The sequence below is a fragment of the Eschrichtius robustus genome, chromosome 2, assembly GCF_028021215.1.
Source record: "Eschrichtius robustus isolate mEscRob2 chromosome 2, mEscRob2.pri, whole genome shotgun sequence".
Lineage (NCBI taxonomy): Eukaryota > Metazoa > Chordata > Mammalia > Artiodactyla > Eschrichtiidae > Eschrichtius > Eschrichtius robustus.
In genome coordinates, this window is record NC_090825.1 from 172,103,055 (window position 1) to 172,119,582 (window position 16,528).

The 16,528-nt window shown below is 54.8% G+C and overlaps 2 protein-coding genes across 5 annotated transcripts; both read left to right on the forward strand.

Annotated features, from left to right (window-relative positions):
- The first annotated feature begins 1,640 nt into the window (after positions 1-1,640).
- On the forward strand, positions 1,641-3,737 carry S1PR5 (sphingosine-1-phosphate receptor 5). The gene has a single exon (XM_068534878.1). The coding sequence runs from the start codon at positions 1,641-1,643 to the stop codon at positions 2,835-2,837; it is 1,197 nt and encodes a 398-aa protein (XP_068390979.1). The 3' UTR covers positions 2,838-3,737.
- A 2,408-nt stretch (positions 3,738-6,145) lies between these two features.
- On the forward strand, positions 6,146-15,038 carry KEAP1 (kelch like ECH associated protein 1). 4 transcript variants are annotated; one of them, XM_068537003.1, is made up of 7 exons: positions 6,865-6,958; positions 8,634-9,319; positions 10,723-11,408; positions 12,681-12,886; positions 13,165-13,341; positions 13,500-13,707; positions 14,853-15,038. In XM_068537003.1, the coding sequence occupies exons 2-6, from the start codon at positions 8,681-8,683 to the stop codon at positions 13,664-13,666; spliced, it is 1,875 nt and encodes a 624-aa protein (XP_068393104.1). In that variant the 5' UTR covers positions 6,865-6,958; positions 8,634-8,680; the 3' UTR covers positions 13,667-13,707; positions 14,853-15,038. The 4 variants fall into 4 exon arrangements, with proteins under 4 accessions (XP_068393103.1, XP_068393104.1, XP_068393105.1 ...); XM_068537004.1 differs by having other exon boundaries at positions 13,500-13,655; XM_068537002.1 differs by lacking the exons at positions 6,865-6,958; positions 14,853-15,038 and adding an exon at positions 6,146-6,566 and having other exon boundaries at positions 13,500-14,238.
- The last annotated feature ends 1,490 nt before the right edge of the window (positions 15,039-16,528 follow it).

The window sequence follows — 16,528 nt, forward strand, 5'->3', positions numbered from 1 at the left end:
TGCCGCGGCGAGTGGCACAGGCTGGCAGACACGGGCTGGGAGCCCGGGCCCCAAGGGGAGGGGGCAACTGCTTGCGACCGCCGGCGCTCGGCCTTGCGGGCCCGCCCCCTCGCCTGTCAGCTCCAGCCGCGCCCCCCGAACAGAGGCAGCTCACTCAGCTCCAGGCCGCTCGACTGCCGAGCGCACACCACCTGGGCGCAGGGGTGAGTGTACAGCACAGGGTCCTTTCGCGTGCGGGGCTCGGCCTGGCCCAGAGGGTGTTGCCCTTGTCACTACCCTTGTCCCCTTGCTTGGGTTCCTTGGCCTTTCCCGAAGGCCTCTCGGGAGGGGAAAACCGGCGACTTCAGGACTGGATGCGGGACCCGGGATGGGGGTGTGTGGGGGGCGCCCGGAATCCCCTGGCCTCGCTCCCTCCCAGCCACGCCACTGCAAGTTTCACTACCTCACTCCTGCCTCCAGGCAAGACGAGGCGAGGCGGGCGGTGCACAGGGTGTGAGCCTCTATGCAGTGTCCCCAGCGGAGCGAATGTAACCTGTATCTGCGTGTATTTGATGTCCCCTTCCCCCCAGCGTGGCTGAGTCCGTGACTCCCTGTGAGTCTGTATTTGTGCCTGGTTCCCTGTGCGCAGCTGAAGCTGTCTGGGATGCATTTGTTTCTGCCATGTCCAACTAAGTCCGTTCCCCTCCCTAGGCCTTGGTTTTCTCATCTGTTAAGTGGGACTCCCGTGACTGTGTGACTGCTTCTGCGTGGATGTGTTTGTGTGGGAGCGTGAAAACCTTTGTGCCTGCTTCTATGCGAGGTACTTTGTTTGAGCCTCAGCTTCCTCGTCTGTAAATTGGGGATGGGGGATTATAGCGTGCAGTCACAGGTGGGAGGTATTATTATACTTTAATGACATATATGCATTTCTGCAAGAGTCTGTGAGCTGTGGATCCTGTCTGCTGCCCTCAGGCTCTGCCTCTGCAAAGTGCGTGGATAGGCTCAGCTTTCTCCCTGAGGTTTTGTGGCGGATGAAGGGGGGTTCGCAGGAAAAAGCCCTGTGTGCAGCGAGGTGTGCAGATTGTGGGGCTCTGGGTTCCAGGCTGGGTGTGGGTGGAGTTTGTGAAATTGTGGCCTGTGAGACTAGGCATAAGATCCCGTCTGCGTGTGGCGGAATTTGTATATCTTTGCCTGTGTCTCTCTGTCCATGTGTGAATGTGCATTCGTGTTTCCCTGATGGGGTGTAACTGCGCATTTTGCCCTAGTTTGTGACTATCTGTGCACAAGTCCTTGTCGGTGTATCACTGTATTTGTGTGTCACTTTCTGTGTGTGGCTATTTCTGTCTGTTTATGATTAATATGCCTCTGGATGTCCCTGCTGTGTGTGAATTATTAGTGTACCTTTCCTGTGGGACTGTGTGTTACCCTGTCCCCTTGTGATGTTATTTATGTGTCTTTGTGTCGGCCTGTCTCCATGGACACCCCCCTGCCATCCCAAACTCCCTCTGGGCCCAGGAGTGCGTGTGGGGTAGGGAGTAGGGGGTTAGGGCCCCCTTCGCAGGTGAGGCCCCGCCCGTGCCCGCCTCCGCAGGCCGCGGGGATGGTGCACGCCAGGCCTGACATTGCACCCAACCTCCCCGCAGTCTTGGGGCGGGCAGCCCATGGAGCCGGGGCTGCTGCGGCCAGCGCCAGTGAGCGAGGTCATCGTCCTGCATTACAACTACACCGGGAAGCTCCGCGGTGCGCGCTACCAGCCCGGCGCGGGGCTGCGCGCCGACGCCGTCGTGTGCCTGGCCGTGTGCGCGCTCATCGTACTCGAGAACTTAGCCGTGCTGATCGTGCTCGGACGCCACCCGCGCTTCCATGCGCCCATGTTCCTGCTCCTGGGTAGCCTCACGCTGTCCGACCTGCTGGCGGGCGCCGCCTATGCAGCCAACATCCTGCTGTCGGGGCCTCTCACGCTGCGCCTGTCGCCCGCGCTCTGGTTCGCTCGTGAGGGTGGCGTCTTCGTGGCGCTCGCCGCGTCCGTGCTGAGCCTCTTGGCCATCGCGCTCGAGCGCCTCCTCACCATGGAGCGCAGGGGACCCGCTCCCGCCGCCCGTCGGGGGCGCACGCTGGCGCTGGCGGCCGCCGCCTGGGGCGTGTCGCTGCTCCTTGGGCTACTGCCCGCGCTCGGCTGGAATTGTCTGGGCCGTCTGGACGCCTGCTCCACGGTCCTGCCGCTCTACGCCAAGGCCTACGTGCTCTTCTGCGTGCTCGCCTTTGTTGGCATCCTGGCTGCCATCTGCGCACTCTACGCGAGGATCTACTGCCAAGTGCGCTCCAAAGCGCGGCGCCTGGGAACCCGCCCCGGGGCTGGCGAGGGCGCCTCGACCCGCGCACGCCGCACGCCGCGCTCGTTGGCGCTGTTGCGCACGCTCAGCGTGGTGCTCCTGGCCTTCGTGGCTTGTTGGGGACCACTCTTCCTGCTGCTTTTGCTGGACGTGGCATGCCCGGCGCGCGCCTGTCCTGTGCTCCTGCAGGCGGACCCCTTCCTGGGCCTGGCCATGGCCAACTCGCTTCTGAACCCCATCATCTACACGTTCACCAACCGCGACATGCGCCAAGCGCTCCTGCGCCTCCTCTGCTGCGGCCGCCGCTGGTGCAGCCTAGGCCCGGGTGCCTCCCAGCCGTCGGGGAGCGCCCCTGGGGCTTCGGGCGGCCTGCAGCGCTGGCTGCCTCCTGGCCTGGATGGCAGCTCCAGCCACTCCGAGCGCTCGTCACCCCAGCGGGACGGGCTGGACGCCAGCGGCTCGACCGGCAGCCCTGGCGCGCTCACAGCCGCCTGGACCCTGGTACCCCCGCCAGCCGCAGAGTGACGCCCTTTGGTCCGCCATTGGCCTCCCTAAGAGTCTTTCGCAGACTTTCTTGCTAAATAAAGGAATTTATAGGAAAAGCAGCTGAGGATGGTGGAGGAAGAAAAGACGCAGGAGAATGTATTTTATTGACGCTAAACCCCACGGCAATGAACAAAACAGACAAAAATCCCTTCCCTTGTGGAATTGATGTTCTGGTGGCGGACATAGACAATAATGGAATGAAGAGGTATGGAGATAATTCCAGTGACAATACAGTGATGCGATGGTGGTCAGGGGATGCCTCTCTGCAGAGATGGTGACATGTGATGTGAGATGGACTGTCCTGGGAACTTCTGAAGGAAGATCATTTCAGGGTGGGGCTGCAAAGGCCCTGAGCCTAGAATATGCCTGTGTGTTCTCTGAGAAGCACATATGTCAATGTGGCTGGAGCGGAGAATGGAGAGGGAGAGTGGGAGGAAACAAAGGCAGGGAAATAATGGGACAGATGGGGCAGGGACTTATGAGCCCAGGGGAGGACTTTCTTTTGCTCTGAGTGAAGGGGGATTCATGGAGGGTTCTAGGCAGAGGAGGGACTTAATCTGGCTCACGTGTTTACAGACGCCTCTGGTCTCTGTGGAGGGCGAAGCTAGGAGAACAAGGTGATGGTGACTGCACTGGCCTAGGGGAGTGATGATAAGGAATCAGACTGTGTGGATTCTCCATGGATTTGGGAGGTATTGGACAGAATTCCGGAGGAAATTGGGTGTGGGGGAGAAAGGAGTCAAGGACAGCTCTTCACTTCAGAGGAGGAACCAAAGACAGGGCACCCTAAAATTTGACTCTAGGAGACGCAGCCAATTCCTATCTGAAACAAGATTTCTTTGAATGTGGTGTCAGAGCCTTCATAAAGAATAAAAATACAATCGAATAATAAAAGTGATTACAGTTTACTGTGCCTGGATAGCTGCCCCATAGTGCTAGGCCCAGGACAGGCCTTTTTCTCACCCTTACTGCAACCTTTCAAGGTAGGTTTCCTCACCCCCATTTGACGGATGAGGAAACTCCAAGAACTAAGTACCTTGTCCCAGTGTCTGAGCCAGGATACTAGACCAGGTGGTCAGGCTCCGAGGTCCGAGGAGGCGCAGGCTTGATGTCTGGCCCCTCTGGAGGGGTCTGTTAAGGCCAAGCAGACACTCCCTCCTTCAACGGTCTGCATTTTCGGCCAGGGGCGATCCTAGGGCCCCGTTTGTGCCCATAAAAGGCTCCAGGAGCGGAGGCCGCGTCTCCCAGCTGTCCCTGGCCCCCAGGCGTATTCCTAACCTCTAGTGCAGAGGGGCTGGCGGGAGAGGGGCGGGGTGGGTGTGGGGAAAGGACTGGGGGCTTTGGGCTCAGATTGCGGCACGCCGCCTGCCGGGAAACACCGGAACTGCAGGCAGCCGTAAAGATCGCGGTGTGTTTTGCGGCGGGGGGGGGGGGGGGGGGGGGGCAGGCGGTCACTGACCCAGCCTGGGGACCTGAGTCTCCGTGGGCCACTCTCAGGCCATCCCTGCAGACCGTATGCATGGGGAAACAACCTACTTCCTGGAACACAAACACACTCAAACCTGGGGTCACATCCCAGGGCACTTCGAGAACTGGACCCAATCTCCCACCTGGCCTGGTTCCCCTATCCCCAGGCTCCTGTAATCTTCCGGGGCAACCTGAGACACCCCACCCCATTGTTCAGTTGTGTGATGGTGTGATGGCAGACGAGTTATTCACTTGTTCACATCTTACAAAATTCAAAAAGCACCAGTTCCCCCTCCTGGATGCATACACTATTGGGAAACTTCCAGAGCTATTCTGTGGATAAATGAGCTGAAATGTAAATACATCTTCTCTCGTTTTACACTTTAGCACTGCTCTCCACCTTGCTTTGATCACTTAATAGTATATCTTGGAAACTGTTGCACATCTAGATTTTGTACTGTGTTAACTGGCTCTGGCTGCCATAACAAATACAATAGCCTAGGTGGCTTAAACAGCCAAAATTTATTTCTCACAGTTCTGGAGGCTGGAAGTCCAAGATCAAGGTGTCAGCATGGTTGGGTTCTGGTGAGAGCTCTCTTCCTGGCTTGTAGACAGCTGCCTTCTGGCTGTGTCCTCACATGGTGGAGAAAGAGAGCAAGCTCCCTGGTGTCTCCTCTGATAAGGGCACTAATGCCATCATGAGGGCCCCACCCTCATGTCCTCATCTAAACCTAATTACCTTCCTAAATCCCCATCTCCAAATACCATCACCTTGGGGGTTAGGGCTTCAAAATATGATGATGGTGGGGGGGGGCACAATTCAGTTCATAGAACTTATTTTTTTCCACATTAAAAAAAATTGAGGTAAACATGTCTTGCTTCTTTTCACTGGCTGCATGGTATTTCACAGCATAGACATACCACCACTTATTATACCAGGGCCCTAGGGAGGGACACGTGTTGAGTCCAACACCTTGCCTTTATACACAGTGTGGCAATAAACATCTGTGTACATACATCCTCCTGCACCTGTGCCAGTGTACCTTGGATAAATTTCTACACGTGGCACTGCTGGGTCACAGGGCTTGTAGATGTTATTTTGAGATATTGGAGGTTTCTTTCGGCCTGTGGAGGAGGGTGCGGGTTTCCCCACAGTCTCAGTCACTCCCTATACAGTATTTGCCGGCTATGCTATTGCGCCCCCTCTGGAGCTACCCAGAACTGCAGCTTCACGCAACTGGAATGGGAGGAGGGGGGAGGAACCCCACTCCAGCCTCGGACACTGGATTAATCCCAGACCCTGGGCAGGGAGGCTGAATCTTCCAGGTTCACCCCGGAAGCGGGTGTAATCCTTTCTTAGACCAACATCTGTTCAGCCTAGTGTTTCATATAGATGGACTCTTTTTAAAAAACTTAAATACATTTACTTACAAACTAACTTTATATCACAAACAGCAAACTCAGTATCACTTGCCATGAAAAATAACAGTCCATATTTATTAGGCCCTAGCGTTCTCATTTAGTTCTCCCGATAACCTAGCAGGTATTAAAATTTTACAGGGAGGAAACTGAAGCATGGAGAGGTTAAATTATGGGCCCACCAGCACAGAGATAGAGAGTGGCAGAGCCGTTGTTCGGATGCCCGACCGCGAGCTCCACGCGCCTCCAGACTGGAGATAAAAAATAAAGGCAATGCAAATCCAAGTAGGCAGACAATTCTGGCTGGATCCTGAGGCCGCCTTAATGTGAGGCCTGCACTGTGTGGAGTTAAAGGGAGAACAGGTCGTGGAGAGCAGACCTGCGCTGACACGACGAAACCCGGCGGATGGAAGGGGCTGCGAAGGAGGGACGGGCCGGGTGGGCTTGGCCGTGCGCCCTCGCCCGACGCCCCATTCCTCACTCACGAGCGCCGGGCAGCTGCGGGAAGGGCGGGGAATCGCGACTCCTTCCCCGCTGCGCCCTCTCCCCGCCTCCTTCCCGGGCGTCCCGAGGCTGCCCCCCATTCGACGGCCGCAATCCCGCAGGCCCCGCCGCCCCGAAGCCGAGGCCCCCCAGACGGCGGAAGCGCCCGCGGGACCCTGACAGTGAAGGTTAGGCGGGAGCCGCGCCCGACCGGGCCACGGCCCCTCGGGCTTCCCGGAAGCTCGGTGCGCGTGTGGCACCACAGTCCCCGGAGCCACCGCCGCGCCCCTGGCATCCCCACCCCGCGGCGAGAGCAGCGGAGGCTACGCAGAGACGCAGGTGAGCGCGCCGGCTGCGGCAGCGGCGGGGAGGGGTGTCCACTGATCCCTGGTGCGGGGAAGCGCTGGGCCTCGAACCTGGGGCTCTGATTCTCCGCGGCTCCGACCACACGGCTGGCTGCGCTGCGGTCCTTGGTCCCGCCGCAATGACCGGCGCTGTGGTCGCCGCGCTGGGGCTGCGCAACAGGGCGACAGCTAGCGTGGGCGTGGGCGGGGGAGCGGCCCCGCCGCGGGAGGCCTGGGGCCGCGGGGACTTTTATTCTGACACGGCCGGCGCCCGGCTCTGCTTAGTCATGGTGACCTGCGCGCATTCCGCGCCTCCCCCCTGCGCACTGCGATGGAGGCGCCCGGGCCTGGGCGACGGAGGCGGAGCCCGAGCGCGGCCATGGCGGGGTGAGTGGGGCGGCTTGCGCCCGGGCTGAGGGCGCCGCGGGCCGTGAGCGCCCTGCAGCCGTGCCCGGGGGCCGGAGAACCGGGAGATGCGGGCCCGGTCTCGGGGTTTCCGCGGCTCCGCGGAGGGCCAGGAGGGCGCGGCTCGAGTCCTATCCTTTTGTTGGACGGCGCGACTCGCGGGGTGGCCCGGGAGCGACGCAAGCCGAGCGAGAGGCCCAGGGAGCGCCCCTCGGACGGAGGCCCGGGGACCCCGGGGCGTTGGGGGGCTTGGTCTGTGCCCCGGGGCTGGCAGTGGAGAGGCCGCGGCGGGGTTACTTCCTCCCTTCTCCAGGCCTTGGCGGCTCAGGCGTGACATGCGCAGTCCCCCACTTACCGCTTCTTGGGGGGAAGTGCCCGGTGCCCAGGGGGCACCGTTGACCCATTGGCCAAAGACCGAGAGGCAGGCTTGGGCCTCGGCTGGGGAGAGGCGGCCAAGCGGCATCCAGGGCCCGGTGGAGGAGGGTGCTCTGGCAGGGACAGTGGAGTGGGCAGTCAGCCAGCCACAGCTTACTGACTCCTGCAGGGTGCCAGGCCCCAGGCAGGATGCAGGGGAGGCACATGAGAGGGTGGGCATAACCCTGAGCTACACAGGTCTACCTGCCCTCTGAAGCCTGGGGCTCAGGGCCAGAGGGACAGGCCATCCTTCAACAAGCAAGCAAAGGAGCTCCTTTCCATTGCTGACAAGTGCTGTGATGGAAATAAAACAGGGAGGAGGTGACTCTGAGTCGAGCCCAGAGAAAGATAAGATGAAGAACCCAGGGAGCCTCCTGCAGATCCACCACCCGCCCCCCGACTCCCCGCAGGACTTTTCAAAACATAACTCATGCTCTGGCCCTCCAGACTCCACAGGGTTCACCGAAAGCCTCCCTTCACTAGTCAGTCTCTCTCATTACACTCCTCCCTGATTCTCTAGATTGTCTCTCATCATTCTGCCTCTGAGCCTTTGCACTTGCTGTTCCCTCTGCCTGGAAAACTAACTCCCACCCCCAGCTTCTTCATACGTTCACCTTTCTGGTCTCAGCTCCAACAGAGGCCTGGACTACTTGATTTTAAAAAAACTGCCCCCACATCACACTGTCCCAATGCTGTTGTCATTTTCTTCATAACCCCAGTTTCTGCTCCAGTCTTGCTTATTTTACTTATGGCCCTTCCCTCCTCAGTGTCAGCTCCCGCGGGACACAGTGGATGCCTGTCTTGCTCACTGCTGTGTCCCCGGTGCCTATAACAGTGCCTGGCACACAGTAGGTGCTCAATAAATGTTGGTGAGGTGAATGAAGGAGTGAGTTGGACATGTCCTAGGAAGGGAGGGGCCACCAGAGAGCTGGAACAGAATGAGCAAAGGGCAGAGGTGGACAGGAGCTGACTGTGAAGGGCTTTGCAAGCCATTGAAGAGTTTGGTTTTATTCTTCATGCCACAGGGAGTTGTAGGGGGATTCTGAGCAGGGGAGGGTCACCATCTGACCTATGATTTAGGATGGACCCTTGGGCTGGTGAGGCCATGGGGCAGTTAGGGAGCGCAAATGCACAATGCTTCACCTGTGCTTAGGAGGGAAAACTGGTCTAGGAGTTACTTTATCTTAGGAAAGAAGGCCTGGCCCCAGGCCCTACCCCCAGCCCTGTGCTCTCCCTCCTCCAGGCCCCTGAGTGCCAGTGGTGGTGTTGTCCCTTGTCACCTGGAACCCCATGCAGCTGGAACCCGGGCCTAGTGGGGCTGGGGCCCACACCCAATTCCTGCCCCTGAGGTCACAGCGCCCTGAGGGGGCAGGGGACACGGTGATGTACGCCTCCACTGAGTGCAAGGCCGAGGTGACGCCCTCCCAGCACGGCAACCGCACCTTTAGCTACACCCTGGAGGATCACACCAAGCAGGCCTTCGGCATCATGAACGAACTGCGGCTCAGCCAGCAGCTGTGTGATGTCACACTGCAGGTCAAGTACCAGGACGCACCAGCCGCCCAGTTCATGGCCCACAAGGTGGTGCTGGCCTCATCCAGCCCCGTCTTCAAGGCCATGTTCACCAATGGGCTGCGGGAGCAGGGCATGGAGGTGGTGTCCATTGAGGGCATCCACCCCAAGGTCATGGAGCGCCTCATTGAGTTCGCCTACACGGCCTCCATCTCCATGGGTGAGAAGTGTGTGCTCCATGTCATGAACGGTGCCGTCATGTACCAGATTGACAGCGTGGTCCGCGCCTGCAGCGACTTCCTGGTGCAGCAGCTGGATCCCAGCAACGCCATTGGCATCGCCAACTTCGCCGAGCAGATCGGCTGTACCGAGCTGCACCAGCGTGCCCGAGAGTACATCTACATGCACTTTGGGGAGGTGAGCAAAGGGAGGGGACGTGGAGCAAGGGCTTGGGAACAGACAGGTGGTCATCACTGTCTCCCCTTAAGATGTGAAGGGTCAAGGCAAGGAGCTGGAGAAAAATGGGGTTCTGGTTTCCTAGTCTACATATCTGGGGCAACTCTGGGAAACAACGAGGAAAGTGAGGGCTTCATGGGTTTCTGGGCTCCCTGGTCTCTCTGGGGTTAAAGGTGGGGATAGGGTGCAGTGAATATGTTGCCAATTCCACTCTGGTGTGCTGAGCAGGGCCTGACCTTTCAGTCAGTCAGCCAGTATTTATTGAACACCCATGACATGCTGTTGACTGCAAGTATGACCCTTACACATGTTTTCTTTGGTCCACGAAGTGTTGTTCTTGCACTATTCTTTGTTTCGTTTTCGTTTTTAAGTGGAGGAAGTTGTGAATAGAGAAAATAAGTGCTTGTTGAGCACTTGCTGTGAGCCAGCCCCTGTTCTAAGTGATTTTCATCCTTTAAATCACTGAATCTTCCCAGCTCTCCTAGGAGGAGGTATGCTTTGGAATGTCTTCTTGGAAGTTTTCAAAGTCATCCTCCAGTGGCTGGGACCAGCTGGGGTGGACACTACCCTGATCGCCACTCCTCTTCTTCTCTACCACCTTGGGGGTTGACCAGATGCCCCAAGAAGCTCTGGCATTAGTCCTAAGGCCTGTGGCTTCCAGGAGGGTGGTCCAAGAGCAAGGCTCTCCCACTGACCTGCACAGCATTGGTTTCAAGGGGTTGCATGGGCTTGGGGGTACCAGAAAATTGGTAACCCGCTTATGTGGAGTGACTGAAATTATTTATATAGACCAGTGCCTGGCAAGAAATATTTACCCTAGGAGTAGCCCTGCTATGAGATAGCTACTAATTTAATCCCCTTTTCATAGAGGAAGAAAACCAAGACCTGGAATGTTTCAGGTCTTTGCCCAAAGTCACACAGTTAGAAAGTAATGGGCCGAAATTGCAACTCAGGCTGTTTTCTTCGAGGCTGAACTTTTTTTTCTTTCTAGAATATTCTATTGATATTGCCTTTGTAGTCTGTCTGCTATTTTGAAAAGTAATTTCCTTAAAAGAAAAGGGTAATGTTCTTATAGTTCAAATACAAAATCATACAAAAACGTACATGATACATTGTGCCTTTGCCCATTTACCTGAGTACTTATGCACTACATGCTTGGCTCATGTAATGTAACTCATTTGATCCTCACAAACTGTGAGGTTCATACTGTTCAAATCCCCGTTTCACACCTGAGGAAACTGAGATCGTCCGAGGCAGGTTGAGTGACTTGTCCAAGGTCATAGCACTGTTGAAGGGTGGGCTGGGGGGGTGGGGAGGTGGAGAGAGACATGTAAGTCAGGCCGTCACACAAATGCCCTCTGCAGGTGGCCAAGCAAGAGGAGTTCTTCAACCTGTCCCACTGCCAGCTGGTGACCCTCATCAGCCGGGACGATCTGAACGTGCGCTGCGAGTCCGAGGTCTTCCATGCCTGTATCAACTGGGTCAAGTACGACTGTGAGCAGCGGCGCTTCTACGTGCAGGCGCTGCTGCGGGCTGTGCGCTGCCACTCGCTCACACCCCACTTCCTGCAGATGCAGCTGCAGAAGTGCGAGATCCTGCAGTCGGACTCCCGCTGCAAGGACTACCTGGTGAAGATCTTCCAGGAGCTCACCCTGCACAAGCCCACACAGGTGATGCCCTGCCGGGCGCCCAAGGTGGGCCGGCTCATCTACACGGCCGGCGGTTACTTCCGCCAGTCACTCAGCTACTTGGAGGCCTACAACCCCAGTGATGGCACCTGGCTCCGGTTGGCGGACCTGCAGGTGCCAAGGAGCGGGCTGGCAGGCTGTGTGGTAGGTGGGCTGCTGTATGCCGTGGGTGGCCGGAACAACTCACCCGACGGCAACACCGACTCCAGCGCCCTGGACTGCTACAACCCTATGACCAACCAGTGGTCGCCCTGCGCCTCCATGAGCGTACCTCGAAACCGAATCGGGGTTGGGGTCATCGATGGGCACATCTATGCTGTCGGCGGCTCCCATGGCTGTATCCACCACAACAGTGTGGAGAGGTGAGTGGCGGCGTCTGGAGGGGTGGGCTCCAAGGGTTCCCAAGCCATTGGGATCTGGGGGTTCCCCCTGTTGTTGAGTGCTTTTCTCTGTGCCTTGCCTTCAGGGAGTGGAAGCCTCAAGGTGAAGCTAAACTCCTGGGAGATTTATGGTCATGACCTTGGATGATGTGTCTGGGCCTAGGAACTGTTTACAGGGCCACCACAAATGCACACAGCAACTTTGTGCAGCTTTGGAAAAAGTTCCATCAGTTTGAAATTGTTGTAATATGCTAATTTTGTCAAAACGTGACACCTCACTGCCATCTGTCAACAAATTGTTGTAATAAACATATGTATGAGGCCTGTTACATGGTAGGTTCCCCCCTTAGATGTGGTGCCCTTGTGCAGTACACAGTCTGCACAACTGTGCGTGGCGACCCTGTGTTTAGAGGCCAAGTATTTTGGGCCTTTGACTCTCCTATAGCCTAGTCCTCTGCCTTCTTGTTTTCCAGAGGTGTGAGCCAGAATACAGTTCTCACCTGGAACTTGTTAAAACAAACTCCCCGGCCCACCACAGGGGATGCTGGAGATCTGGCATTGGTGGATTTGGAGTGAGGCTGGGGAGTAGGAATTTTAAACAAACACCCCAGAGGCTTCTACTGTACACGGTCTGTGAATAGGATGATGAGATGATGCATCACCCTCAGCAGCCCACTTTCGAGAAAAAAAGGGGCCCTATGAATTATTCCCAGAGCGCAGGCCTGAACTGGAAGTGCCTGGGCCAACTGGGACATGTGGTTACTCCGTCTTTGAGCATCATACTTTGAGAAGAACCATGCCAGGCGGTAGCCTAGTTGTTAGGACTGGGGTTCTGGTGTCCAAGAGAGCTGGATCAGACCCCAGGTCTGCCACTTCCTGGGTGACCATGGGCATGCCATCTCACCTCTCTGTGCCTCCGTCTTGTCATCTGTGAGGTGGGGGACGATAGCGAGGACTCCTTTCCCCACCAGGCTGCGTGGGGCTTTGGTGAGGTAACACACATAACACTCAGCACAGGCAGTGGTATGACGGAGCCATTGGGGTCCAACAGATGTGCATGTGACCTTGAGCAGATGGTGGCTGTGAACCTCAGTTTCCTCATCTGGAAAACGGACCTACTGATAACTTGTGTTTTGGGGAATCCTTGTGAAAATTAAAGAGTTCAAGTGCCTAAAGACGTAGCAGAATATCAGTGGGGGTCAGTGTTCCAGGTCAGCTGTGGTTGCTGTTGTCATTGTTATTATGTCGTTGCAGGTATGAGCCAGAGCGGGATGAGTGGCACTTGGTGGCCCCAATGCTGACGCGAAGGATTGGGGTGGGAGTGGCTGTCCTCAACCGTCTACTCTACGCGGTCGGGGGCTTTGACGGGACGAACCGCCTTAACTCAGCCGAGTGTTACTACCCAGAGAGAAACGAGTGGCGAATGATCACACCCATGAACACCATCCGAAGTGGGGCAGGTGCGCAGGGGCTGCGGGGAGGGGAGAGAAGAGGAACACCCTCCCACCCCTGGGCGTGAAACTCGGCCAGGCCTCCTGTTTCAGCCTTAAACCCCGTGGCACACACGGGAGAGCTAGATTCTGATAGAGTCCATGCTCTTCTCTCCCGGCTTTGTTTCTAAAGGGTCACTCGGGAGAGGGGAGAAGGGGGAGGGGAGGGTCCCCCCGCCCAAGAAGGTGGTGGCTGGGGCCCGCAAGGCCAGGCCCCGGAGTCACCCTCTCTGCGTGGTACCACTTAGGAGTCTGCGTCCTGCACAACTGCATCTATGCTGCGGGGGGCTACGATGGTCAGGACCAGCTGAACAGCGTGGAGCGCTACGATGTGGAGACAGAAACGTGGACTTTCGTAGCCCCCATGAAGCATCGGAGAAGCGCTCTGGGAATTACTGTGCACCAGGGAAGAATCTACGTTCTCGGTGAGGCCCTGGGAGTGGGGGCCTGGGTGGAGAAGCCTACCTAACCCCATCTTTTAGGGGCAGGCTCCAATCCTGGCAGGAAGGCATCTTGTGGTTTCTTCTCCTCTTTCTCCCCCTGCCCTCGGAGGGAGCAACAATCCCTTCTGCTCTCCCTGCAGGAGGCTACGATGGTCACACGTTCTTGGACAGCGTGGAGTGTTACGACCCAGACACGGACACCTGGAGCGAGGTGACCTGCATGACATCTGGCCGGAGTGGGGTTGGCGTTGCTGTCACCATGGAGCCCTGCCGGAAGCAGATCGACCAGCAGAACTGTACCTGTTGAGCCACTTTTGTTTCTCGGGCAAAAAAATGTTCCAATCCAGGGTATTGTCGTCTTTGTACAAAAACAGGGACAAAAGAAAAGGCTACAGAGCAAATGCTTGTCCTCCAGGATGGGAGGCTGGGATGCCTCATTGTTAAAATGACAACTCGAAAGATAAGAAGGCCAGAATGGGAACCCGTGAGCCCATCAGAGTAGTCCCAGGAATGTCCAAGAGAGCCTGCCCGGGAGGTGGGTGCGGGAAGGACGGGCCCCCCGGGGAGAGGCCCCTACACCTGCTACCCCGAGACCAGGCCTGGGTCCCACACCAGCAGCCACCGCCTCCCTTTGGGATGAAAGCAGGTGCCGAGGACAGGCTGGTTTTTGTTCCCTGCATCTTCGTGATTGGTTCTTGGAGGCCTGGGAAGGAGCCAACTGAGGCCTCAGGGGCTGAGGCCCCTCCAGAGGTGTGGACCCCAGGGATGGGCCTGTACATAGAAACCACTGGGTATCGCTGCCCTGGACAGTCATTTTGTTGATAAGTAACCCTGTAACTTTCCATTGAAAATAAAGAACAAACTAACTAGTGTCTTCCACCCGGGCTCTCAGCTGGAGGTCTCGAACCAGTGGGACAGAAAGGACTCTTCTCCTGAAATGCACTCAAGTCTTTGATTTAGGGCTTGGATTTGAAACCAGTTTGTTATCTCGGCCCGTTGAATTTTGATATGTAGGTTATCTTTCTCCCCATGGGCAAGCCACACAGGGCTCACTTTGTCTATCACTTTTAGCTGCTTTGCAGACAGTGACCCAACTCCTTGACTCATCTCCTAGGGCTCCCTGAGGTTAACTGCACATGCGAACAGTTTATATTTTAAGGCAGACTATCCCTAGCACGCCTTCCAAATGCCGTGAAAGTCCATCTGGTCATCTTTATACACTTCAATAACGTAGACTGAGCCTTTTATTTTATTTAGGTGCCTGGGACAAAGGGGTTCTTGAGAATTTTCTTAGGCAAAGGGTTCAACAGCCTGGTTCCTTCTGAACTATATGTGTGAACAGAGTATGTGGCCTGGATCTTTTCTTCTGCGAGTCAACTCTGTTCGTGCTGGGGGAGTGGAGAAAAGAAGAATGAAGTATGGTCTCAACTATTGGGGATTTCACAGGTTCTTCCAAACAGCTTAGAGGAAACATTTGATTCCTTCCCTGCCAGGAGCAACAAGAGAAGCCACTGCAATGAGAAGCCCGCGCACCGCAACGGAGAGTAGCCCCCGCTCGCGGCAGCTAGAGAGAGCCCACGTGCAGCAATGAAGACCTAACACAGCCAAAAATAATAAATAAAAATAAATAAATTTATTTAAAAATACTATACTAATATCAATAAAAATAATATATTAAAGTATCCAGTTGGGGAGAAAACAATTTTTATATTAGGTCTCTCTGTTCATGAACTTGGTATATCTGTCTATTTAGTGAAGACTTTGCTGTCCTTCAGGAAAGCTTTATAATTTCTCCACAAAGGGCTTGCAGTGGGTTTTATGGGAGTTTTATAGGCCTTGCTGCTCTTGTCAATGAGATCTTTACTCACTGATCCTTTTAAATTGATACTTCTGTTATGGGGAAGTTGTTGATATAGATGTATTGATCTTCTGCCAGCTTCTTTCTAGTATCTTTTTTTTTTTTAGCAGATAGTCATCTACAAATAATGATAGTGTAATGTCATCTTTCCAATAGTTCTACAACTCATTTCTTTTTCTTGTCTTACAGCAGTAGCTAAGACATTCTATACAATTTTGATTAGTAATGGTAATAGTGGGCATAGCTGTCTTAACTTCTAACTATAAGGTGACTGCTTCTAATGTTCCACCATTAATTCTGATACTTGCCAAAACATTTTCTGTAATCTGTGCCTTAAGTTTTGCTGGAAAATTTATCAAGTTCAGGAAGCTCCCTCCTATACCTAGTTTGCTACATCTTTTTTAAAATCATAAATGGGTGTTGAATTTTCTAGATGTCTCTCATTCAATAGGTGGGTCCCAAGAAACTGCATTTCTAACAAGTTCCCAGTTGACGCTGAAGCTGCTCATCCAGGGACCACATTTTGAGACACTGGCGTCGAACAAGAATAATGGGTTAAAGGCAAATTCTGAGAAACAACATTTAAGGAGTAGAGGGAAGTAAGAGAAGGCCCGATAGAAAGACAACAGCAGAAAATTATGAGAAAAACTAAGAAATGTACAGTGTCACAGAAGCCAAGTGGTGAAAAATTTGAGCACAAAAAGTTTAAAAGAATCACTATTAAATACAAAGCGGTTCAGAAAGAGACCTTCAAATGCTCACTGGATTTGGCGATTGGAAAGTAAGCTTACTAAGAACCATTTTGGTAGAATCGTGAGGGTAAAGCAATAGATTCTGCAGATGTTTATTGAGTGCCTCCTTAGAACAGGCACTGTTGCCGAGGAGATAACACTGAATCAATGAAGGATGCTGAAAGAAGGAACATCTCTTTTGAGACTTTTGGGTGAGAAGAGGCAAAGTACGCATGACAGCTAGAGAGGAACGAAGGGTTCAGGGAGGGTTTACGGTTTTGCTTTTGATTGAGAAGATAAAGCATGTTTATAAGCTAAGGGGAAGTTCCAGTATAGAAAGAGAAAACAAAGATGAAGGTGAAAGACAGGATGAACTCATAGTGATGATGAGCAAGTAACTTCCCACTCAATTAACTGGACAATGTCTAAGATAACTTTCAGCTCTGTGAAGGCCACTGCAGTTCTGGATGCTAGAGTATCTTTGTGCAATACAACATACCTTCAATTCAAGGACTATCTTCTCCCTTGGGAGTGTATTCTGGTGCGTTTGTTTTTTAATTGGGCGAAGGAAGTATTTATT